This window comes from Panthera onca, chromosome C1 (genome assembly GCF_046562875.1).
Source record: "Panthera onca isolate mPanOnc1 chromosome C1, mPanOnc1 haplotype 2, whole genome shotgun sequence".
Classification (NCBI taxonomy): Eukaryota; Metazoa; Chordata; class Mammalia; order Carnivora; family Felidae; genus Panthera; species Panthera onca.
Genome location: NC_138346.1, coordinates 149264345 through 149290173, shown reverse-complemented (window position 1 = coordinate 149290173; position 25829 = coordinate 149264345). Strand labels below are relative to the sequence as shown.

At 35.2% G+C, this 25829-nt stretch overlaps 1 protein-coding gene across 3 annotated transcripts in view; it reads right to left on the bottom strand.

Moving 5' to 3' along the window:
• Positions 1 to 25829, bottom strand: part of COL24A1 (collagen type XXIV alpha 1 chain) — a 409345-nt gene that overhangs the window by 92024 nt on the left and 291492 nt on the right. For all 3 annotated transcript variants that reach the window (XM_078451730.2, XM_078451731.2, XM_078451732.2), the window contains 5 exons: positions 7693 to 7746; positions 5967 to 6074; positions 2544 to 2597; positions 2232 to 2285; positions 1520 to 1576 (listed from right to left, as the gene is read on the bottom strand). In XM_078451730.2, the coding sequence (XP_078307856.1) occupies positions 1520 to 1576; positions 2232 to 2285; positions 2544 to 2597; positions 5967 to 6074; positions 7693 to 7746 (327 nt within the window). The remainder of the gene's footprint in view (positions 1 to 1519; positions 1577 to 2231; positions 2286 to 2543; positions 2598 to 5966; positions 6075 to 7692; positions 7747 to 25829) is intronic.

Sequence of the window (25829 nt, the reverse complement as noted above, 5' to 3'; positions counted from 1 at the left end):
GATGGCTTGATTTAACCAGAATAATTCTAAAATCTTTTGTATTTCTAAAACAAAATATAACTTTCACTCATCTCCAAAGAGCCAGATCAAAGCACCAGAAGTAACTACGTAATGTGATCCTCTGCTTTAGTATTTAAACATATTTTTTAATGTTTATTTATTTTTAGGAGAGAGAAAAAGAGACAGAGCATGAGCCGAGGGAGGGGCAGGGAGAGAGGGAGACACAGAATCCAAAGCAAGCTCCAGACTCTGAGCTGTTAGCACAGAGCCCAAAGCGGAGCTTGAACCCATGAACCATGAGATCATGACCTTAGCAAAGTCAGATGCTTAACTGACTGAGCCACCTAGGCACCCCTAGGATTTTTAAAATCTTATATGATATCATGTAGAAAATTGAAAATCAAACCAATTATATTTATTTCTATGAGTTAAACACTTTTATTCTACCTATTTAATTTACATATGCCCTATAAGATTATTTTCATAAAATATGAATATAGAGATGGTCATTCAGATAATCAAAGCTACAATAGCTACTTTTCTTTTTTTTAACATATATTTTTAATGTTTATTTTTGAGAGAGAGAGAGAGAGAGAGAGAGAGAGAGTGGGGGAGGGGCAGAAAGAGAGGGAGACACAGAATCTGAAGCAGGCTCTAGGCTCGGAGCTGTTAGCACAGAGCCTGACGTGGGGCTTGAACCCACAAACTTGGAGATGGTGAGCTGAGCTGAAGTCAGATGCTCAACCAACTGAACCACCCAAGTTCCCCTATAATAACTTTTCAAAACAGAGTTTATAGTTAACCTTCAGATACTTAATTAGAAGACTATGGATCAGTGATCTTCAAAGGGTATTGGTTATAATAACTGATTAAGTTTTAAAGTCATTTGGTAACTATATGTAAATTACTATAAAAAAGTATACAGGTCAGATTTTTTTAATACTCAGAAATAAATATGAATTTGATGATTTTTTAAACATTTTTTTACTATTTATTTACTTTTGAGAGAGAGAGAGAGAGTGAGCAGGGGAAAGGCAGAGAGAGAAGGAGACACAGAATCCAAAGCAGGCTCCAGGCTCTAAGCTGTTAGCACAAAACCTGATGCAGGACTCAGATCCATGGACTATGAGATCAAGACCTGAGCCAAAGTCAGATGCTTAACCAACTGAGCCACCCAGGCGCCCCATGAATTTGATGATTGAAGAAATGTCTGCCCTAAAATATCTAGAGTATAGTATTTTGATAATCTCTGCAAAAGGTTGTTATAGTGCATTTCATGCTGAAAGTTAGATTTGGAAAGTCACCGTAATTAAACTATATATTATGCTAAGGATCTTGACTTGGATATAAATAGATTTTACATTTAGATAATACAACTATAAATAGTATGTGCCTACAAAACCATGTTATGAAACTAACAGAATAAGACTCCCTGAAAAGATGTGATTGGTCATATGAATCTATTATATTCATTGCATTTTATCTTGAAACATCAAAATAATTTTAGAAAAAGACCTACTGGTTCACCTCGAGGCCCAGGTGGTCCTAGCACTGTGCTATCTTCTCCTGGATAACCCTATAATGAAGATAATTATTTACAAACAAAATCAAATTAATAAAATAAACTTTGAAATATGTAGCTTATCATTGTCTAATATGTTATGACACCTACAATCTGGCTTTATCTTTTTTAAATGGAAAACTTTACCTACAAAACTTAGCACAGGATATTTTATACAGTTGTAATTCCTATGTGGTTCTCAGAAGTGTCTATCAGCTTTAATTACATACAAAGCAGTTTAGGAATTTGTTCAAAGTTTCAGGTTTCCAGTGATCTTGCAAATTAAGAGTAGTATTATTATAGTTATTCTTAACCCAGAACAATTTTACTATAAATTTTACTATAAATTTCACTATAAACATACTGGTCATTTAATCTAGAGTCTCACAATCTGTTTCAACAAGTAATTAATTTTAAGTTTACAAAGCTTTATAGATTACAAAGTACTTTACCATATATTATTTCATGAATATCTTGAAACAGTCTATTGAAGACATTTTAATGACTTAAATTTTCATCTCTTGTTATTTACCTTCTAGAATTTGCAATACTTCCCAAATTGAAAAGTGTTTTCTTTTATTCTTTGAAAATGTTTCCATGCACACTTTCAGAAAGAACACAAAAATTAAATATTTAACTTTAGGATTGCAAAGTCAATATATACACATACCTTTTCTCCTTTAGGTCCTGGCAGCCCAGAAAGGCCTGGCTGGCCCTGGTGGCCCTAACAAAAGGACAAGAAAGTAGACATTCTCTGTATCATTTGTGCATGTTTCTACCTAATACCACCAAGGACATGCCATTAGATACTGCACTATTCTGAAAGAAAAACAAGATTCATTCTCTAGGGGGATGAAGCCTAAATGCAGTAGCAAGGTTTATTGGTGAGATTTCATCTTAATCTGCATAATTGGAATGACATCTTTATATAACCATTTTCATGCAAATACACACATTTTAATTTCCAATTAGAAATGATTACCCTATATCCTGGAATTCCTGGTTCTCCATCAGGTCCCATCAATCCTAAATGTCCCTAAAAAGCAAAGTAAATATTAGAGAGAAAATAGCCAACTGCTTGAACCATTACACTTGTACTCTGATTACTTAAAATTTAGAATTTCTGAACATTTTACTTAGTCTGAAATGGGAAAACAAGAAATAACATTCTAACTTCTCTTATTGTTCTTCTGAACTACAAAAGTCCCACCAAAAAAAAAATGTCTCTTCAGTTTACTTCTGGTATAAATATTCTTAATCATATTAAGAAAAATACTTTCAGTTGTCAGAACCCTATAGGTTTTCAGCAAGTTCTTGGAAATGTAATGTGTATCTCTCAAAGTTTATAGTATATATATATTTTTAATGTTTACTTATTTTTGAGAGAGAGAGGACAGGGGAAGGGCAGAGAGAGAGAGAGGGAGACACAGAATCTGAAGCAGGTTCCAGGCTCTGAGCACAGAGCCCGGTGCAGAGCCTGAAATCACAAACCATGAGATCATGACCTAAGCTGAAGTCAGACGCTTAACCAAATGAGTCAGCCAGGTGCCCTTATATCTGGTCCAAGTTTATGGTAGATGTGCCTCACTGAATATTAGAGTATAGCCTGAAAGTTTTTGATATTATCATGATGGGATCATGGAGAACTCCATACTCATTGATAGTTTCAGATGCTTTGATGAAGAAAAGTTTCAGCTCTGGTCAAAGTTGTTAAAGTAGAAATAGTTGGCAACTTATGTGTGATAATCACTCTGTTATTGCTCTTATTATCAATATTTTGCAGATGAGGATACTATATAAGGGTTATTCATAAATGCCTCTAAAGTACTGAAAATGTGACTCAGACAACTAAAAAGAGCAAAAATAATAATCCTAAAAATGTCTTACCTTTCATACTACCAAAAATTTCCACACCAATTCTCCTATTTAAGTTTGAAACTAAATAGGAGAGGAGAAAATTAAGGCACAGAATAGGTTCATGCCTAACCAAATATCAGATTAACCAGAAGCTCTAAATATGATTATTTACCCAAAGAACCTATGAGAACCACCTATCATTTAAGTGGATATAAAGTTAAAACATAAAAGTAAGTAGATTTCTTATATAGCACCAATAAAAAGATATAATGGAAAAAAAGATGGCATCATAAATCATAAAGTCCATAAGAAACCAACAATAAATCTAACAGGATAGAGGTAAGAACAGAATAAAGGAAATAACAAAACTTTATTAAAGGACATATAAGATGATGTAAGTAAATAGAAAGACTTATACTGCTTCTCTACTGAAAGATTCAATGTTAAAGGAACATGAAGAGCTGATTTTAAAGTTCACATGGAAGAGAGAATTAAAGTAAGAGCTGAACTTTTCAGAAAAATGAATTATGGAATACTTGCTCTTCTCAAAAGTACTATAATAATATAACAATTAAATAGTGTGGTACTGAACCCAAAAATAGGCTAACAGATTGACAGAAGAAAACAGAGAGAATGAAAACAGGTCAATAAATATTTGAGAGTTTAATTTAGTGGGATACAGAGTGACTATTTATTAAATGATTTTGAAACAACTGAAAATCTACTTGGAAAAAAGAAAATCAAGTTCTTTACAACTTATTTCACAGCAAAATAATAAACTTCATATGAGTTAGGAATAAAAATAAAGCTATAAAAGAATTAGAAGAAGGATATGGAAGAGTATTTTTATATACTTTAGGTAGGGAAGGCATTTCTAATGAAGAAATAAAACCTGTAAAGTAAAGGAGTGACAAATTTGAGTATATAATAATTAAAATCTCCAGCAAAAAGATATCAAACAAATAACACTAAATGTTAAATGACAGAAAGAGAAATTGTATTTATAATACATTTTGTAACAAATTTAACAAAAATATATTATCTAAGGGACGCCTGGGTGGCTCAGTTGGTTAAGTGTCTGACTTGGGCTCAGGTCATGATCTCACGACTTGTGAGTTCAAGCCCTGCATTGGGCTCTGTGCTGACAGCGTGGAGCCTGGAGCCTGCTTTGGATTCTGTGTCTCCCTCTTTCTCTGCCCCTCCCCCATCATGCTCTGTCTCTCTCTGTCTCTGTCTCTCTCTCTCTCAAAACTAAATAAACATCATATATATATATATATATATATATATATATATAAAATCTAAAATATATAAGGAGTTATTACAGTTTAATAAGAAAAAGACAGCAATCTAATGTAAATCATGTAAAGTGAATATGTAAAGGCAATTTCCAGAAAAAAAAAATCACTTAATTGTAATCGGGGAGATATAAACAGAAAGAAAATGAGACACATGTTCTCATTTATCAGATTGTCAGACATCAAAAGGGTTAACATGAAGTATTGGTGGTGGGAGTGTATATTGGATGAAACCTTTTGGGGAGGCAGTTGGAGAACATGTGTCAATATTTTTAAAGTGAATATTCTCTTTAGACAAAATCCAAAGTAGGAACCTACTTTGAAGGCAATACTCTGGATTAGTTTCCATGTTTGTTAAAAATTAATCATATTAAATAAAGTTTTGTAACATACAAGCCCAAATCAGAAAAATATTAGTAATTTAAATCAAAGGAAGAAAGACCTGAAGTGGTAAGATGAGTATGTCAAATGAGCCTGAGATAAACTTTCCTCAGACAACTGATGAATTATACAATGCTCTCAAGAAGGCTTTGGTGAAAAGTCTAGCATTTGTGACATTTAATGGAGACTAGGAAATACACATGCATTTTGTAGATAAGCTTATGAAATAGTGAAAACACTAAGTTTAATAATTCAAATACTCTGCATCTCTCATGCTGTGACTTTCTAAACAGGTCCAAATATATTAGCAATAAAATTTTGCTATTATAGGTTCAGAAGTATTTATGCTACCCTTGTTTCCAACATTATATAAAGTTCATGCAAAAGATTAAATATTATTAGATGTTACAGATATTGATCAGAGCTGGTTTAAAAAAAAAATCTCCATGAGGATGTAGAGTCCAAGCTTATAAAGAAAAATCATTTTTAAGTAAATCTAATTTTCAAAAGCAATATGCCAATCCTGACAGCATAGTTTCATACAGATATTAAATTCTTATTTTAAGTGCAAGTCATATAAACTTTCCCACTTAGGTTAAGAGTTATAATCTGAGTTTTTAAAACTTCATTTCACATTTTATTTCCATTTTGAGTTTTTTCCCCTTTCCCTTTTTCATGTCCAGAAACCACTAAGCCATTTAAGTACTGTGGAATGCTTACAATTCTCCACAGCTCATGGAGGTAGATTATTTTCAATGGAACTATTGCTTTCTCTGTAAAATTAATCAAGGGATGAAACTTTAAGGACATGGATACATTTCTTTTCCATCCACAGTGAACTCAGGTCTGGAAATAAATCAAATACTAACCACAGCACCTCTCGTTCCTCTGGCACCCTTAGGACCACTTTCCCCAATTTGTCCGGGAGCACCTCTGCTTCCAATTTCTCCGGTGGGCCCTATTTGTCCTTTTTCACCCTGTGGATGTCGTTAGTAAGAGAGAAAAGTGGGAAAAAACAAATTTTTACCTAGATGAATTAACTATATCATATACCTGAATGACACCAGAGGATAGTCTGTAAGCAAAATTCCGTAAATAGTAACTTGGGTTTACCTAGCTGGTGGTAGAGACTGCCACTGACAATAATAACATACCATCACCACCTAGGTTATCTGAAAGATATAACTGAAAGTAATTTAGGAGAAAGAACATTAAAAAAAATAATTTTGGCCAAATAAGCAGGGGAGATCTGGTGTTCATGTTGAATTACCAATAACCAATTTTTTAATTTTGAATTTGTTAGGTATGTATGCATGCAGGCATGTATTTCTTGTTATCATGAGAAAACATAGACTGTATAAGAAACCTGCTTCTATACACAATTTCAATCCCACAAAGATCTATTTAATGTATACAGTTTCCAGTGTATGTTTCTGTATATTCAGTGGCTTGGAGTCTTCCTTTAAAAATCCATAACATATTTGTATCATTTAACATCCTTCTGAAAACTAGTTATCTTCTGTTTTCTGTCAAGCTGACTGATCATTCTCTACCACCAAAATATGGCTGCTTTTAAACAACTTTAAGTGCTATAATTCATTTTCTGAAAGTGGGAACCAATCTGTTCTGCTGTAGACAATAAAGTAGATACAAAGAAAAACTAGACTGTGATCATAGTCAGGAAGGAAGTTTTTGGTATTCATAATAATTCTCAGGGATGCAGGCTACTGTAAAGAATTATACTGTCCCACTTCTAATGTTGATTTTAGATATAACATCAAATATGATGAAAAGAGACTTCAGTATTGGGGTTATTTTCATGGGTAAGAATGGCTACTAAAATTCACCTCATTCATTTTTCCTTACTTCTTATTCTAACTAATCCTGTCTCTACATTATGACAAAGATAGGCTGGGTGTATGTTAGTAAAAATGATAAAATTAGACTTTGGGAACTAGATATGGTGTGATTTGAAGCTAATTATAGTCATATATTCAGAACTGTTGTATTTGAATAAGAAAATCATACTTGAACAAATTATTGGCCCCATACAGAGATGAATTTTTCATTATAATGTTCCAGAACTTTATACATTTTCATTTTAGTAAGATATAAAAGAAACATATAAACCATATTCTGGATGTGTGTTTCTAAGTCAATATATGGGAAAGATAAAATAATTAACCTTTTCAATTTAGATAAACATAGTACTAATAAACCCAGAAACAATCTCAATCATAATCTTTTCCCCTAAACGTTTTACTAAAGTTGTTACTAATACACAAATGGTGTGGTATTTTCCTTTTCTCTCTTTTCCTGCCCAAAGTCTACTGAAGAATTTTTGGCAAACAGGAGAAGAAAAGGCAAATATCTTCACAGAAACTACAGAGTGGGACAGTTGCCTTCAAATAATCAAGGCGATAAATACTCCTAAGTAGAGTTAAATATTAATTTATATAAATGTGCCTTTTAAAACCAAATTTATATTTCTTTATTACCATATATCTCATGCAAATAAAAATATCACAGCATTCTATGGAGCTCGGAGCACATCAGAAGCAAGGAAGCCTTAAAAAGATGTAAAAAAAAAATTACCTTTTTGCCTGGGCGACCTCTTTGCCCTGGAATTCCCACAATTCCTTCAGATCCCTGAATGTCCAATATAAAAAAGAAAATAAATTGTTAAAGAAAGGACTAGATGGCATATTTAAATACTTACATCACATAATCACTGAATTGAACATTATGTAAAAATGAGGGTTACTTTTCAACAATATTGTGTTTGCATAATTATCTAAAAATAGGTCATGATGATTTAGTGGTCTGTTACTAATGAGTAAAATTTACATATACAAACTGGTCAAGATAGACAAAATTAAACTGTTCTTTATTATAGGAAGAAAATTATCTGGTTTCATCACCATTTTAATTAGTGAGACTGTAATTAAACTAAACCCAATGCATCCATTTTAATTTTAGCAGTTCTATGAGCTACTACTGTGGGTTCAACATCTTGTTGAATGTATAGGATTATAAAATATATATATAAAACATGGTGAAGAAGAATCTCAAGATCTTATTGGAGTAGTAGATTAAGGAGGTTTTCTTTGGTCTGTGGAAAAAAGGAGAGAGGGAAATAGATGGAGAAAAAAGAAGTAGTCATATTCAACTTTAAAACAGTATTTTCATTTTAATCTGTATTTTATTCAGACAAAGTAGACTGAAAGTTTTCAATACATACTTTTTTTTGTGTGTAAAATTGGCTAAAATATTTTAGATGTCATGTGAATTTGCAGGTCAACAGTAATTAGGCTTAAACGAGATCCACAGTAAGCCAGGGTGCAAGTTCTGAAACGGCCAACAATTAATCACAGCACTCCTTGCATTAGTTTGGAAATGAAAATGGAAACCTCAAATTTGTGTCCCAAAGCTTGGCAAACTGCAAAAATGATGTAGACAAGAAATAAATTGTGGTTTACCACTGTGCTATGGAGGCTCTTGATAAATATTTGTTGAACGAATAAACAGATACCTAAGGAAGTGACTCATGCCCTATGCTCCTCAGTAAATGCTCTTCTAGCCTCAGAAAGTCACTGAATTTAGAAGCCAAAATGGTTAAGTTCTATTGCTGTAGTTCTAGCTGCATCCAGAGGTCAAAATGATAGTTGCACTAACCTGAGATTTCTTTGTGGTTAATGTGGACTTTTAAAAAGAGGCAGATTAACTTTCATTAGAGGGTAATGGTGTGAGCTTTTAAAAGTCAGACTGCTAGTTTCATAGTCTGGCTCTGTCACCTCACAGCAATATGACCATAGGTAGATTGTTTAACTTCTAAAGGCCTCAGTTTCCTGTTCTATAAAAGAAGTACAACAATGCCTCTTCAAAGAGTTATTAAGATTAAATGAGATAGTGCATGTAAAGCTAAAACGAACCGGACTTTAAACTGAAGAATTTAGCTCAGTGTTAGTTCTCACTAACGTCTGCTGCCTTTTTCAAGTGTATTATATAACATTTGAATGTATATAAAAAGATATTAGAAGGTACAATAAATACCCATGCACCCACCACCCACTGTAAGAAAGAGAAGATACATATGTAATTGAAGTCCCATATGCACACATACCTTTCCAAACACATTACCCTCTCCCCTCACTCCGGTGCAACCATTTTCCTCAATTTATCATTCCCAAGCATTTCTTTATACCGTTACTCCATTTGTATGTATCTCCAAGCAGTATGTGGTAATGTTGCATCTTTTCAAACTTTAAATAAGCATACTTAATGCATTCTTTGGAAACTTTTTTAACACACATTTTGCTTTTGAAATTAATCAGTGTCTTTAATCTACTCACTTTCTGTTTTTCATCCTACGGGATTCTATTTTCTTATCAAACCACAGCTGATTTAACCACTTTCTTACTGATGAATTTTTGGTGTTTTTTTTTTTTTTTTTTTTTTTTTTTTTTTGTCCTGTTACAGATAATGCTTGTGAACTCATCTATGTGCCATGTTAAAGGTGGTTGTTTTGTTTTGTTTTTGTTTTTATGGAATAGTCCCGGAAGTTAAACTGCTGGGTTGTAGAATATGTACATCTTTAGGTATACAAGAGAATGTAAAATTATTCTCCAAAGTAGTTTTGTCAATTTCCATTCCCATAGCAATGTTTCAGAGTCCAATTACTTCAAATCTTCTGTAAAGCTTGGTACTATCAGACTTCAAATATGTCCATTTCATTGTGGTAAATGATATTTTATTTGTGTTTTCAATTTACATATTTCTGATTATTAAGGAGGAATGATTATCTATTCACACCGTTATTTCACATCTATATGTGATTCTGTTCAATATTCCCCTGAGCTGGACTTACTGAGTTATCCATAAAAGTTTTTACATATATTCCTGATACCTGTATTTTGCTCATTCTATATAACACAGATCTCTTCTCAGCCTGCAGCATATTTTTTCACTTTGTTTAATATAACTTCTGATTAACATAAGTTTGTGATTTTAACATGGTCATATTCATCAGTATTTTCTTCTTGTCTTACTTCTTTTCAGTGTTTAGGAGATCCTGATTGCTTCCCCTCCCTCCATGAGGTCATAAAATGTTCTTGTAAATGTTCTCATGTTTAACATTTTGATTTTCACAATTAGGCCTTTAATTGGAATTTCATTCTTTTGCATGCGTGTGTGCACTGGTTTGAAGGAGTGGTTTTATTTTATTTTGTTTTCCATTTGGATAACCAATTGGGCCAGTACCATTTATTGAATATTTCATCCCTTCCTTAATGATTTGCAATCTGTGATCAATGTATCAAACTTCATGTTTCAAAATATACTAAGCTCTGAGTCAAGGTTACCTTCTATTTCCATTGGTCTCTTTGTCTTCTGTGAATGAACATGACACTGATTAAATTACTCTAGCTTCAATCATAAGTTACGGTATCAGGTAGGGCAAGTTCTCCCTTCCACACACCACTCTGCCCCAACCCTTGTAATTTGTTCTTGAAAATTGTTTTGATATTGGTCCTTTGTTCTTTCATATGAATTTTAAAATCACTTTTCATTAATCAGGTCCTATAAAAAAAGTCTTATAGGGATTTTGACTAAAATTGTATTGAATTTATAGACTAATTTAGGGGACAATTGATAATTTTTTGATATTGAGTCCTCCTATCCATGAATATAAAATATCTCTCCATTTATTTAGGTCTTTGTTAATAAACATATTTTTTTTGACAAAAATCTGCAAATATTTTGTTAGATTTATTTCTAGTTGTTTAATTTTGTTGATGATTATATTATAAATAGGGTGGTTTTTTTTTTTGTTTATTTATTTATTGAGAGAGAGGGAGAGAGCAAGCAGGGGAGGGGCAGAGAGAAAGGGAGAGAGAATCCCAAACAGGCTCCGTGCTGTCAGTGCAGAGCCCAATACAGGGCTCAATCCCATGAACTGTGAGATCATGACATGAGCTGAAATTAAGAATCGGATGCTCAACCTACTGAGCCACTCAGGCGCCCCCAGTAAATATTATTTAACGTTTTCTAAACTGCTTGTGGCTGGTGAAGAAGAATGGAATCTATTTTTGTATATTCTTATATTTAGCATCTTGCTAAAATCTCCTTAATTCTAATAATTTGTCTGTAGATTATTTCTCTTGTACCGTACTGGCTGGGTTTCTGAGTAAATGTTGAATAGAAATGGTGAATAGTGGTGATCTTTGCTCATTCTTTGAAGTTTCACCATTAAGTATGATAGTCAACGTGGATATTATATTTTACTAAATGCTTTTGTTTCATTTATTGAGATCATATTTTTAATTCTTTAATTTGTAAATATGTGACTTAAATGTATAGTTTTAAAAAATGTGAGGCCTTTGTTGCAATACTTGTACAAGAGGGAATTCACTGACCTCTTATATCAGCACCTCACAATGAGGTGCAATGAATCCAACTATTCAGGTGTCGGCCAACACTACTGCATGGCAATGTTACCTGCCAACCACCATGCAGTTTAGACATCGCTGTAAGTGTTTATATATTTATTTATTTAAAAAAATTTTTTTTTCAACGTTTTTTATTTATTTTTGGGACAGAGAGAGGCAGAGCATGAACGGGGGAGGGTCAGAGAGAGAGGGAGACACAGAATCGGAAACAGGCTCCAGGCTCCGAGCCATCAGCCCAGAGCCTGACGCGGGGCGCGAACTCACGGACCGTGAGATCGTGACCTGGCTGAAGTCGGACGCTTAACCAACTGCGCCACCCAGGCGCCCCAGTGTTTATATATTTAAATACCAACAAAAACTTGCGGAGAATGTAAAAATAAAAGTGATAAGCCTCTCACAAACGTGTATAATTGAGAAATTTGTCATTAGTCTGCAAGAGGACTTACACATTCTTCAAACTTCCATTTTCGCCTCAGTGTCAAGTGAATGACCTTGCTTTATACTGCACTGAGACAGAGTAGCAATCAAACAAGAGCCACCTCCTCTTTCCCACACCCGATCTACCGACATACCTCCTTATGCACACACGTATTCCGCCTCCCTTCTCTTACAAAGGAAGAAGTTTCCCTGTTGCTTGTCTGAAGCCAGTGCCTCACTTGTATCTAAAGCCCATGTTCCCTTCATGGCCTTCTCTTAACAATTGCACTATCAATTTTTTCCTCTTGACTACATCATTTCCGACAGCAATTAAATAAGCTAGATAGCACTCATTAAAAAACAAAAACAAAACCCTTCCTTGACCTCGTGTCCCTCCCTCCCTTCCTTTCTATTCACTCATTCAATGTCTCATGTACTTTTCTAGTTCAATCTTTACTTCCCCATGACAGCAGAACTTTTTGAAAGATCTGTTTATGCTCATTGTCACTATTTTCTTACTTCTCATTCCCTCTTCATTTGGGCTTTTGTTCTTACCACAGCTCTGAAATTGCTTCCCTTTCAGGTCACCATGTAACCTTCATATAGCTAAATCCAATAATCCAATGGCTCATTTTATCTCAACCTTTTTTCATTCTTGAAAAATTTTAAGGTTTTGTTTATATGGCAGCATGCTTCCTGAATTTTCGGCTTCCTTATATAACACCTCCTTATATTCTTTTTTTTTTTTTAATTTTTTTTTTAACGTTTTATTTATTTTTGAGACAGAGAGAGACAGAGCATGAACGGGGGAGGGGCAGAGAGAGAGGGAGACACAGAATAGGAAGCAGGCTCCAGGCTCTGAGCCATCAGTCCACAGCCCGACGCGGGGCTCGAACTCACAGACTGCGAGATCGTGACCTGAGCTGAAGTCGGACGCTTAATCAACTGAGCCACCCAGGCGCCCCACACCTCCTTATATTCTAATGATTCGTAAAATTATGTCACCTGTCCTGACTGTATCATTGACCTTCTGGTTATCCTACCTACTGACATCTTTTTGAATTTCTAATAGGGATTTCAAACTTTATGTGCCCCAAACTGAACGCTTGAATTATCCCCTCAAATCCCTAAATCTTGTCTCTTCCCTGTCTTCTCCAACTCTGCTATAATGTGGCAGTATTTTGAAAATTATCAAAATTGCTTTTCAATTTTGCCTTTTTGAATATGTGGACTTTACCCTATTCATAGCTTGAGGGGGTCATATGTCCAAGGGTTATATGTATTAAGAAAATTTTTCTGTTTTCTTTGTTTCCAACTTTAATAATTCACAAGTTGACCTTGGAGCACCCAGCATACAGAGCTGTCCTATATTATACAGAAGACGCACTTTCCAACTACTGCAAATAGAACTCTAAGGCTTTTTACTAGGTGATAAAAGGATGAGAATATGACATAGGAGAAATAGAGAGAAAGCCAGGTTGTTGTTGTTTTTCTTTTGGCTCCAGGAGAATACAGGAGCGCAAAAAGGGAGGGAGAGACCTAGATGTTCAGATTTTCCTCTTTCTGAGTTTTGGCAAAGTGAGACTCTTGTTCCCCACTACCTCTTCAGGATGCAGGAAAGGTACCTTCTCTCTTGATAGCACTTGGTTTATGGCCATATCACTTTGGATGCTCAGGAAAATCAAAATGACGAACATTTGTTAAATTTTCCTAACCTACTCCTTGATTCCTATATGATGTAGGTGGCAACTTAGAAATACCTGGGGAGCTTGTGTATGTGTGTGGTGGGGGAGTGGTCATTACTCTAGAAAGACATGGCTCTGTCATAACGGCTGATGAGCAGACTTCCTGGGCTAGAGATGAATGAGAATCCAGAAGACTTGAGAGGGATCTGCAGATTAGTGGAAGCTGATTAGAGGGAACCTCTCCCAGAAAGGAAATGAAAATTACTAGCTGCAGACATCATCATCAGAGGCCAGCAGGGTAGGCAGTAAGCAAACTGACAAGGGACATTACTAGGTCCCTATCTTAAACACCTGCACCTAGATCCAAAGCCTCCACATCCTTACCATCACCAGACACTCAGACTCTCTAATGGAAAGGAGCAAAAGAGGGAGGTCAAGAGCTGATAAATTTGAGAAGCAACATTGTAAGAGTCTGAGCATTACCTACAGAGACTACTAATTTATAGGAACAAATTGTTTAAGCTTTCAACTGAGTTGGGTTTAAAATTTTCTTTTGCCCCCAAGCCTCCAACCATTCCTCACTAATCAGTAAGTTAGAGCTTGTGAGGAAAACCAAATAAACCAAAAATAATGAAATCACATATATCCACATATGTAAATACCAATTTGTAGGTCTGTAATATATTTAATGATATGATCACCAGTTCAGTTGCTCCAGCTAAAAACCAGGATTTATTCTTCATTATTTTTTCCCTCTTTCTCAACATCCAAACAATGAGTGATTACAGTCAGCTGTATCTCCAAAATATGTCTTAAATGGGATCACTATCCCCTATCTCTATTGCCCCTTACATTCCCAACCATACTACTTTTCGTCTACACTACTGCCACGGCCTTCTAAGTCCACTTTTACCCTCATAGTCTATTTCTTCAAAATTCCCCAAATGATCACTAAATTAACATTTAGTGAAATTAACAATTCAAGCCCCTTGACCTGTTTAAAACCTTCCAAATGGCTGCTCATTGAAATCAGAATCATCTCCAAATCTCTTATTATGGTCTGTAGTCCTCTGTATGATCTGGCTGCTTTTATTTCTCTGATGTTATGTTTTCAAGTTACTCACTACATTCCAATTACTTGGCCATTCCCTCCCCCCCCCCACGCCCACCCCATCTGGCCCCTTTCTAATAGTGCATCTAATAAATGCCCTTTCTGCCTTAGAGCATTTGCATTTAAATGTCCCCTCTACCTAGAAAGCTTTTACTTAGATATTTACATGACTGGCTGCCTCTTATCCTTAGACATCTGGTTCAATGTAACCCTAGGTAGTCCTTCTGTGACCACCCCAATTTAAAGTGGTCTATTACTTAGTCACTCTTTATCTCATTACCATGTTTTCTTTTCCTCACAGCACTTATCACTCTCAGAAATTACCATTCTTGTTCACGTTTCCTTCCCACACCGCAGTGTTAAGTTCCAGGACAGCAGGGACCTTGTCTGTTTTGTTTATTGCTGTAACATTAGTACCCAGAACTGTGCCTGGCATATAACTGATGATTAATAAATATTTAATAAACAAATGAATGATAGAATGCATGCCCCAAATTGAAAATATTTAGCCTTAATCAGTAACCTAGACTACTTGGTATTCATTTGTAAAGAAATAACATCTTAAAAAACATGTACTAAAGTTGGTAGTAAAGCCAAAGTTTATGAACAAAAGGTGAAGAGTAGTGAGACATTTTTATACTACCTTTTTGTTTCTAAGAAATGTACCATATGGATCTACTAGGAACATTTTGCACAGTAAACCTTTGTACATTTGAAGAACACATTATATGTGAAAAAGGGGATTGCTATTGCATTTTCTTTTGTCATTATAATCGGAAAGATTTCTCCTGGTTCTTTTGTCCACATCTTTTTTCTCTTCAAAGACAGGTTGCTTCTTCTTTTTGTGGGGTGGAGGGGCGGACATGGATTGGGGGGGGATGTGGGATGGGGTTGGAACTTCCACTGATATTAGGCTGGTTTATTTTCATGCTTGTTCTAAAAATGCATAAGAAATATCTTGCTGCAAAACATTTGCTTTTAAAAGGCAACCCTACTGCAACTCATTTGTGTACTTAGAGGCTTGCAAGGCAGACTGGAAAAATAGCAACATTTTCTAAATGAGCATGTTTTAGTAAACTTCTTCAATAATTCCTAACATAAGAATGCTTTTATATACTGACAGAGAATAGTTGGCTTTATGCTGAGCCTACTCATTAAGTAGAAGGAGTTGAGATTCCAGCCTATTACTTTAAATATGTGAGAGTAGCTGTATTTTCTTGAAAGTAACACATCACATCTATTTAAAATATTTTTTAATGTTTATTTAGTTTTGAAGGAGAGAGACAGAGCATGAGCAGGAAGAGGGGCAGAGAGAGAAGGAGACACAGAATCTGAAGCAGGATCCAGGCTCTGAGCTGTCAGCACACAGCCCATAGGTGGGACTTGAACTCACCAACCACAAGATCAGGATCTGAGCCAAAGTCAGACACTTAACCGACTGAGCCACCCAGGCACCCCACATCACATCTATTTTTTAAACAACTTTGAGATACAAGTCATATACCATATATGAACCTGTTTAAAGTATACAATTCAATGAGTTGTGCAACCATCACCACAATCAATTTTAGAACATTTTCATTGCTCCCAAAAGAAATCCTGTATCCACAAGCAGTCACTTCCCATTTCCTCCCAACCACCATCCCTAGTAGCCATAGGCAATCACTAATCTACTTTCTGTCTGTCTAGATATGCCTTATTTGGGACATGTCATATATCATGTGGTCTTTTTTGACTGGCTGCTTTCACTTAGCATAATGTTCTCTTTTCTTTTCTCTTTAAATGTTTATTTATTTTGAGAGAGGACAAGTATAAGCAGGGGAGGGGCAGAGAGAGAGGAAGAGAGAGAATCCCAAGCAGGCTCCATACTGTTAGCATGGACCCCGATGTAGGGCTTAATTTCATGAACTGTGAGATCGTGACCTCAGCTGAAATCAAGTCTGACACCTAACGGACTGAGCTACCCAGGCACCCCTAAGCATAATGTTTTCAAGGTCCATCAGTGTTGTAGCATGTATGAGTACATCATTTCTTTTCATTGCCAAGTAATAATCCATTGCATAGATATACTACATTTATTAATATACATTTACAAATCATCAGTTGAATGATCATTTATGTTATTTTGGCTATCATTAAAATGCTTCTATAAATATTCAGGTACAAAATTCAAATTTTGTTTGAACTCTGCTTTCAATTCTATTGGGTATATACCTAGGAATAGAATTGGTGGATCATATAGGAACTCCATGTTTATCATTTTGAGAAAATGCCAAATTGATTTACAAAGTGGCTGTACCATTTTATATCCCATCAGCAATGTATATTTACATCTTCAGCAACATTTGATATTTTCTGGTTTTTTTTATTTTTAATTTTTTTTATTAAAACCATCCTAGTCAAGTGAAGTGGCATCTCGTTGTGGTTTTATTTGAATTTTCCTAATGGCTAATAATGTTGATCATCTTTTCAATTGCTTATTGGCTAACTATATATCTTCTTTGGAGAAACATCTGTTTAAATGTTTCACTCAATTTTTAAATTGGCTTACCTTTTTACTACTGAGTTGGAAGAGTTCTTTGCATATTTTGGATACAGTCCTTTATCATATATGATTTGCAAATATTTTCTCCCTTTTCATGGGTGTCTTTTCACTGCCCTAATGGTGTTTTTTGAAGCACAAAATTATTTTCTTTCTCTCTTTTCTTCTTTCTTTCCTTCCTTCCTTCCTTCCTTCCTCTCCTCCATCCCTCCTTTTTTCTTTCCTTTTTTTTTTGTAGGTAGGGTTTACATCCAGTATGGGGAGCCCAACATGGGCCTGAACTTACAACCTTGAGATCAAGAGCTGAGCTGAAATCAAGAATTGAATGCTCAACCAACTGAGCCAGCCAGCACAAAACTTTTAATTTTAATGAAGTCCAGTTTATTTTTTCTTTTGTCACTTATACTTTTGGTGCTATCTAAGAAAACTTTGCATAAATCAAGGTCATGAAGATTTACTGGTATGTTTTCTTCTAAGACATTTATAGTTTTAGCTCTTAAATTTTGGTCTATGATCCATTTTGAGTTAATTTTTGTGTGTAGGATAAGGGTCCAACTTTATTCTTTTGCATGCAGGTATCTACTTGTTTTAACACCATTTGTTGGAAAGATCATTATTTTTCCCTTTGACTTTTCTTAGCACATAACATGTTCTTGTAATTCAAATTTATCTTGTTCTATTTTTGTCCCCTGGGATTTATTTTATTCATTGAGACAGCCAATAATGTTAATATAGTAAACAAAGTTTGGGAGTTATAGAGTGATTCCTATCACAGGTTATGTTCCTCTTCTGTCTGAAACCTTTCAATGCCTTTTTACTACACTTTGCATAAAAAAAACCAAACTTTGTACCATGATTTAAATAATCCTTCATGATCTGCTTCCTATTTATTTCTTCAAGCTCATCTCAAAAAACTTTTCACTATTCTCTATGCTATAGCTATAATTAGCTTCCCTTTAGTTTTCCAAATACATCTAGACCATTCCCACTTCCAGATATTGGCCCTTACTACTCCGTCTGCCTTGAGTGATCTCTCAAAGTTCTTGGCATGACTGGTTCTTTTTCATTCTTCAGATCTCAACTGAATCCTCCCCTGTCCAGAGAATCCTTCCCTCAATGCCCTATTGGAAATAGGCTTCTATTCTCTTAACCAGCTATTATTTTTCATCACCCTATTTGTTTCCATCATTGCATTTATTGCTATCTGCAATGATCTAGTCTATTGTCAGTGTTCACAATATCATAAAATCTGAGACCAGGAATCTTGCTAATCTTGTTCCCCCTTGGCATTTCCATTGCTTAGCAGAGTTCTTGATTCATAGAAGGTACTCAAAACTTTCCTTGAATTAATGAATGGACAAATACATTTTATAGAGTCACAGTCTATGAAGCTAATAAAATTTTGGAGCATCTAAGTTAATGCTTTTTTTTTTTTTTTTAAAGCTATAGAACCTTTTCTTCCAAAGAAAGCCTATACAGAATCTCATGTTAGATATACATACAAAGATTTTTTTCTGACTCACATAGTAATAGAAGAAACACTCTTGCCCATTCAGCATCCCTCACTGACACAGTCATCTTGGGATGCTCTGCCCAGCTCCAACCCCTTTATCATGTATAATGTGTAAACTGAGAAACCAAAGAAGGACTCACCCAACAATGTACAGCTCTTTAGTGGTAGAGTAGGGACAGTGGTAGAGCAATTCTTGCATAATGGTCAGTGCAGAGGTCTTTCTATTTCTGTGTTGCTTTATGACACAACAGTTCAGAACAAACAAGCCTAAGACCAGAGTCATAAAAATCATTCAGAAGATAAAGATTTAAATAAGTCCTTTACTCCTTAATGCCACTGACCTCAAATTTCCAAACTTATTATTTTTTAGGGTTTCCAAGGAAATTATCTCAGAAATAAGATTCATGTATACCTTATTATTCTTTTCTAACTAATGATAAGTCCTTTCATCTTTCTGACTTTGCTTTGTAAGATCCTATTAAAAACGCTTCTTAGCTTTATTTTGCTTCATCTTTTCTCAAGATATTCCCCTATTCCTAATTATCATACCACTCTATCTATACAGGTGGGGAAAAAAATCACACTTCAAGAAATCCAACCAAGTTTTGTCCTAACAGATAAAATAAGACAATTTCATTTTTACATATTCAACTTTTAACTTCCATAGCTTCACATCTGTTTAGATGTTAGATAGTACAGTGATAGATTTTTAAGGAAATGGATGACAGACCGTAACTCAGGCAGATGTTTCTTCTCAGATGCTTCCAAATTCTTCTCTCATACAGAGTTATGCATTTAGGCAACTGAATACTTTAGCATAGACTTCAAGCATAAAATACACATTTTAAAATTATGCTCAAAGTAGTCTAAATCTTAGATTTAGGAATTTGTAACTGATGCTTCCCCTGCCTTATTTTTCAACCTAGTTCTCATTTTCCAGTCTTCTGGAGAGAAGAACATTTCTTTTCTTGAAAAATAAATTGTATTTCTTTTTTTCTCACTGTCTTGTTTATTTTTAAAGAATAGGTAGCATCTTTGTGACATTGCCTAAGGAAGAATGTTTTTAAAGTGAAAAATAAATCCAACATCAGGCTGTCTGATTAAGCAATAGTTCCTTGGATCATAAAATTCTTTTGAAAAAAATGTGCCATGGTATTTTTATTGGGTTTATGAGCTGAAAGACATTTAAAATTCCAAAGAGAACAACAAAAAGAATAAAAAAGAAACACACATGTGTTGTTACTAAAAAAGGCACCAAAGATGTGTACAAGGCAAGATTATTCCTGGGAAAAATTATGAAGCAGATGAAATCTGTGTTTATCATTTTTCTATGTCTTGTTTTGAGCCTCTTTTTTCATCTCTGTTCTGCCCATCACCAGCTGTCAGGCTGCATCATCCCCATCTGGGGTTCCTGTCTGTTATCCTATGGCGTGGCTAGATCTTTTATTTAGTTCTGTGTTCTTCCCACCAACACTTAGGATTCTGCTTGGGAAGTAAGCTAGGTGATTAAAAAAATCCATGCTAAAGTATTATTAATTGTTAATGACTTTCTTACATAAAAATAATTTGGTAAGAATTCTCAGAAAGATAATTACACTTTTTCAGCATTTGTTACATGGCTTCTCTGTGAGTCCAGCCCTGATGAGTCCTCTACAAAAGATGAAAATGTCAATAACCCCCCAAAAAGGCAAAACATAAGCCCAAGGCTGGTCACCTCATGGAGTAGTGTGGCTTAGAGGCATAGAAGTCAGACAATAAAGGAGCTAGAGTCAGCTCTGCCATCTGCAATTATACTTATCTTTCTCTGAGTCTATATTTTTCAGTTGTAAAGTGGGGAAAATAAAGCACTATTGGATTATTGGAAGGATTCTGTGAGAAAATGTAAGTGAAATTCTATTGTTCAGTGCCTGGACCAATAGTTTGAAGATAATATTGGGGGGTGATTCCCCAGTGCTTTATATTTGCTGCAGTGAAGCACCTATCATAGTTTTCCAGGACTGAGAGAGCAGGATAGAATAGAAATGGACACTTTACCACTTATGTAAAACCAGAGGGAAGAAAGACTCAACTTGCCAATTGATAAAAAACAGGAGACATTTCTGATTCATCCTCAAACTTCAAATGTCACTTTGAAATACATTGGTATAATTATCTATTATTTTGCAGAAGAGGTGAGATAGCATTATTTTAATAGATACTAAAGGAATTATAATTATGGGTAAATGATATGAATGGCAAGGTAGCCAGTTTGTGCTTAATTTATGGTATTTGTTGTATTCTTCTAGATAGGGCTTCTTCTTAGTTCTTGGAGATGTAATTGAGATTACTAGGGGCAGGAAATATCTTTAAAAGGCTAAATAAGACCCCTAGGGTATGGCAAAAAGAGAAATCATTTTATGGTAGGGTCATAAGTAATGACTCCCAAGATATGAGAATATCTTCAAAGGCAAGAATACTTAGAAAAGTAAAGAGAGAATAATCTTGGGAGGAGAACACATGTTTAAACATGTGAGATAAAGACGAGGGGACAGTAAAGTAAAAAGACAAAATGTCCAGAGAGGCCTTATCTAGAAGATGTAACAAATATCATAAATTAAGGATTTAAGCAAGAAAAAAGCTGTTCTCATTATTTATTTACATCTTCTATTGGCTCTGTGGTGAGAGAATCTGTCCAATACATTTAGAATTTCCCTTGAAGTAATACTACAATTTTATATCAGATTCTGATAGTTTAAATTATACCTGCAAAGGACTTCTTATGGCATTCTAGAGTTAGGACATTCCTCTACCGGAATAATGTCAGCTCGATGAATAAAAATCAGAAATAGTCAATCAAACTAAGTTTGAGATAACACAAAATGTTCCCCTTCAAATGCTTTATGACAGAATTTCCATAGCTGAGGTGACATCGTCAGGATAGTCACATAAGTCATTCCTGAATTCAGCCATCCTCAGAAGAAGACCAAGTAGCTGGTATCCATATAAAAGACCCACCACTGTGAAAATCCCAGAACCTGAGGGTGAGGCTGAGGCACTCTCCTAGATCACAGGGATACAGAAGGACCAAGCAGAAAGGTAAGAGTAAAGATTTCACTTTGATTGCATTGTCCTTTCCTCAGAGCAGCAGAGGACTGCATCAAGTGGCTCCCTTGGCTTATAGTTTCTCCAGTGAGGAAAAGAAAAATCCAAAATGCACATTTAGCTCCCCCAGTATTGTAGAATATTTCCAAGGTAGCCCAATAAGGTTTCACCTCATGGGGATCATTGGGAAAGACTGCAGACTTGACTACTAAGGATCAGATAGAGACAGAGAAGAGAGGCAAGGATTACAGCATCCTGCACCAGATCTTGGTGGACTGCATTCTTGATTGCAGTAGCACCTGAGCAGAGATCCAAGTCAGTGATTCTGCACATCTGCAGAGCTGAGTTGGTGGCTCTGTCTGGTCAGAGATCTTGGCTGAAGTGTTCTGCATTATTTGGGTCCCCACCAAAGGGTCATACTTGCTGTGGAGCCCATTATATGTCCCTGAGTAGTCAGGGAAGCAAACCTGAAACCTTGCCCAACAGCTAAGCATATACTCCCATCTCACTCAACCAGGATTGCCTGGCCATAGAATTTGGGCATTTGTGGAATCCATACTATAGCCCTACTCAGACAGGCAGCCAAACCAGCAGCCCTGTCAAAATGTTGGGCATGACCAGAGAATCTGAACAGTGGCCCCAGATAGTCTTGGAACTCAGCTTAAAGTACTGCCCAGCTGTAAAGTCCAGCCAACATCTCTACCCAGCAGCAAAATCTAGTTAATGGCCCTGTCCAGTTACTAGGCACAGCTTGCAACCATGGATAGGCAAGAAGCCCAGCAAGTGGTCCTGCCCAATCACAAAGCATAGACTTCTGCCCCACCCAACAAAAGAGCTCAAGAGTAATGCCACCCATGAAGCATATAGTCTCCAGCCTCAACCAACACTGAGATTTAGCTGGAGGCCCCACTTGACCAGAAAGCCAGGCAAGTGACCTTAAGCCACACAGAGGCACAGCCAGTGGCCTAGGTAATCATGAAGTGCAGTCTGCGACTCTGCACAAAATTGGGACATAGCCTGTGGGTCTGTCCCACTGTGAAACCATGCTTGTTGTCTCATGAAAATGGAGTGCAGCCAGTAGCACTATCCAGTTAGGATGCACAAGATAAGACCTTGCCTAAATACAGAGTCCAATCAGAGGCATTGCCTTGCCAGGCAATACAGCCTAAGATCTCACCCTATCAGCATCCCTACCCAACTAGGGTGCCTATTCACTGGCCTCACTTGAACATGAAGTTCAAGACAGCAGGCTCACTTAGCTGCAGAGAACAGCCAGTGACAACCCTCCCCCAACTTCAGAACGTGGGTAGGGACCTTGCACAACTGGAGACCCCAGTGGCAAGCTGTACCTACCACAAATTCTAGCAGTTAACCAGTCCAGTATCCCAAGCAAAGCAGACTGGTGAAGGACTTTCCCTGCCAAAATGAACCTCTAATGTCTGGAAGAGAGACTACTTACTCAAATGTGCCGATACCAGTGCAAGGATACAAGGATCATAAAGAATCAAGTAAACATGACAACACCAAAGGAAACTAATAAAACTTCAATAACTGATATGAAAGTAATGGAATTCCATGGACTTTCTGACAAATAATTCAGAGTAATCCTCTTAAAGAAGTACAGTGAACTATAAGAACTATAAGAACACACAAACAGACAAGTAAAATTAGAAAAACAATGCATGAACAAAATGAGAAATTCAACAAAGAAATAGAAACCATAAAAATAAATAAAATACAAATCCTAGAGATGAACAATACAATGACTGAACTAAAGAATTCAATAGAGAGCTTCAGCAGTAGACTGAACCAAGCAGTAGCAGTGAACTCAATAAGTTGTTTGAAGTCACCCAGAGGAGTAAAATGAAAAAAGCAAAACAAACAAAAGAACAAAGTAAAGTGAAGAAAGTCTATGGTACTTATGAGATAGCATCAAGTAAAATAATACGTGCGTGCATTGTGATGAGACCAGAAGGAGAAGAAAAAGGACCAGAAAGTCTATTTGAAGATATAATGGCTGAAAATGTCTCAAACGTGGGGAGAGAAATGGATATCCAGGTTCTTGAGGCCTAAAGGATCCCAAATAAGTTGCATCTAAAAAGAATTACTTTGAGACACATCATAATTAAATTATAAAAAGTCAAAGACAAAGAGAATTTGGGGAGCAGCAAGAGAAAATTGACTTGTCACAAAAGAGAGCCTCCATATGACTATAAGTACATCTTTCAGCAGAAACTGCAGGTAGTAAAAAGTCAAAAATTTGCTTCAAAATACTGAAAGGAAAAAAAAAGTCAACCAAGAATACTATACCCAGTAAAGCTGTCTTTCAGAAATGAAGATGTGGTAAGGACTGTTCCTCCAAAACAAAAGCTTATGAGTTCATCACCACTAAGACTGTCTTACAAGAAATACTAAAGGGCACTTTTCAAGCTCAAATAAAAAAATATAATTAATGTCATAAAAACATGAATGTGTCAAACTCACCAACAGATATAAATATATATACATATTCAAAGCCAGATTCTCTAATATTGTAATGATGGTGCATAAATCACTTATAACTCTAGTTAAAAAGTTCAAAAACAAACATATTAAACTAAAATAACTAAAATAATTTGTTACTGTATACATAATATAAAAAGATGTCAATTGTAACATTAATGACCTGAAATGTGAAGAGGGGAGAAGAAGTAAAAGTATAAAGTTTCTGTATGCTATTGCAGTTGTTACCTGCTTAAAATAGGATACTATAAGATATTTTATGTAAGCCACAAAGGAAGAGTGTGGTCGATACACAAATTTTAATAAAAGATTAAGTCACACTGCTACAAAAAAGTCATAAAATCACGAAGTGAGACAATAAGGGAGAAAACGAGGAAAAAATTATCTATAAAACAGTCAGCAATTAATTAAATGTCAATAGGAAGACCTTATCAAAAATTACTTTAATTGTAAATGTATTAAATCCACTAATCAAAAAATACAGAATAGCTGCATGGATAAAAAGACAAGAGTGACCTATATACTGCCTGCAAGTGACACTTAAACTTTAAGGACACACAAAGACAGAGTGAAGAAATGGAAAAAGATACTTCAAGAAAAAGAAACAAGGGTAACCAAGAGAAAGCAGGGATACTTACACTAACATTAGACAAAGTAGACTGTAAGCTAACTAATCATAAGAGAAAAAGAAGGTCATTACATAATGATAATAAATAATATATAATTATAAGTATTTGTGCACCAAACATTGGAGCTTTTAAATACATAAAGCAAATACTAACAGAAATAAAAGAAGAAATACAAAGCAACATAATAATAGTTGGGAGACTTTAATAGCCTACTCTCTAAAATGGTTACATCATCCAGGCAGAGAATCAATAAGACAACAATGGATTTGAATAACACTATAAACCAAATATACCTAACAGACATATATAGACTATTCCATCTAACAGCAGCAGAATATACATTCTTTTTAAGCCTACATGAAATATTTTCAAGGACAGATCATATATAAGGTCACAATGTAAGTCTCAACAAACTTAGGAAGATAGAAATTATATCAAGCATCTTTTTAACCACAATGGTATCAAACTAGAAATCAACAATAGGAAGAGAGCTGGAAAATTCACAAATACATAGAAATTAAAAAGCATATTCCTCAACAAACAATGGATGAAAGAAGAAAGCAAAAGGGAAATAAAAAAATCGTTAGACAAACAAAAATAGACACACAACATAGCAAAATTTATGGAATGCAGCAAAAGCAGTTCTAAGTGGGGAGTTTGCAGTGATAAAAGCCTACATTAAAAAAAGGAGAAAGATCTCAAATAAGTAACTTAACGTTACACCTCAAAGAAGTAGGAAAAAAAGAGCAAACTAAAGCCAAAGTTAGCAGAAGAAGTGATGAAGATTAGAGCAAAAAGGAAGTGAA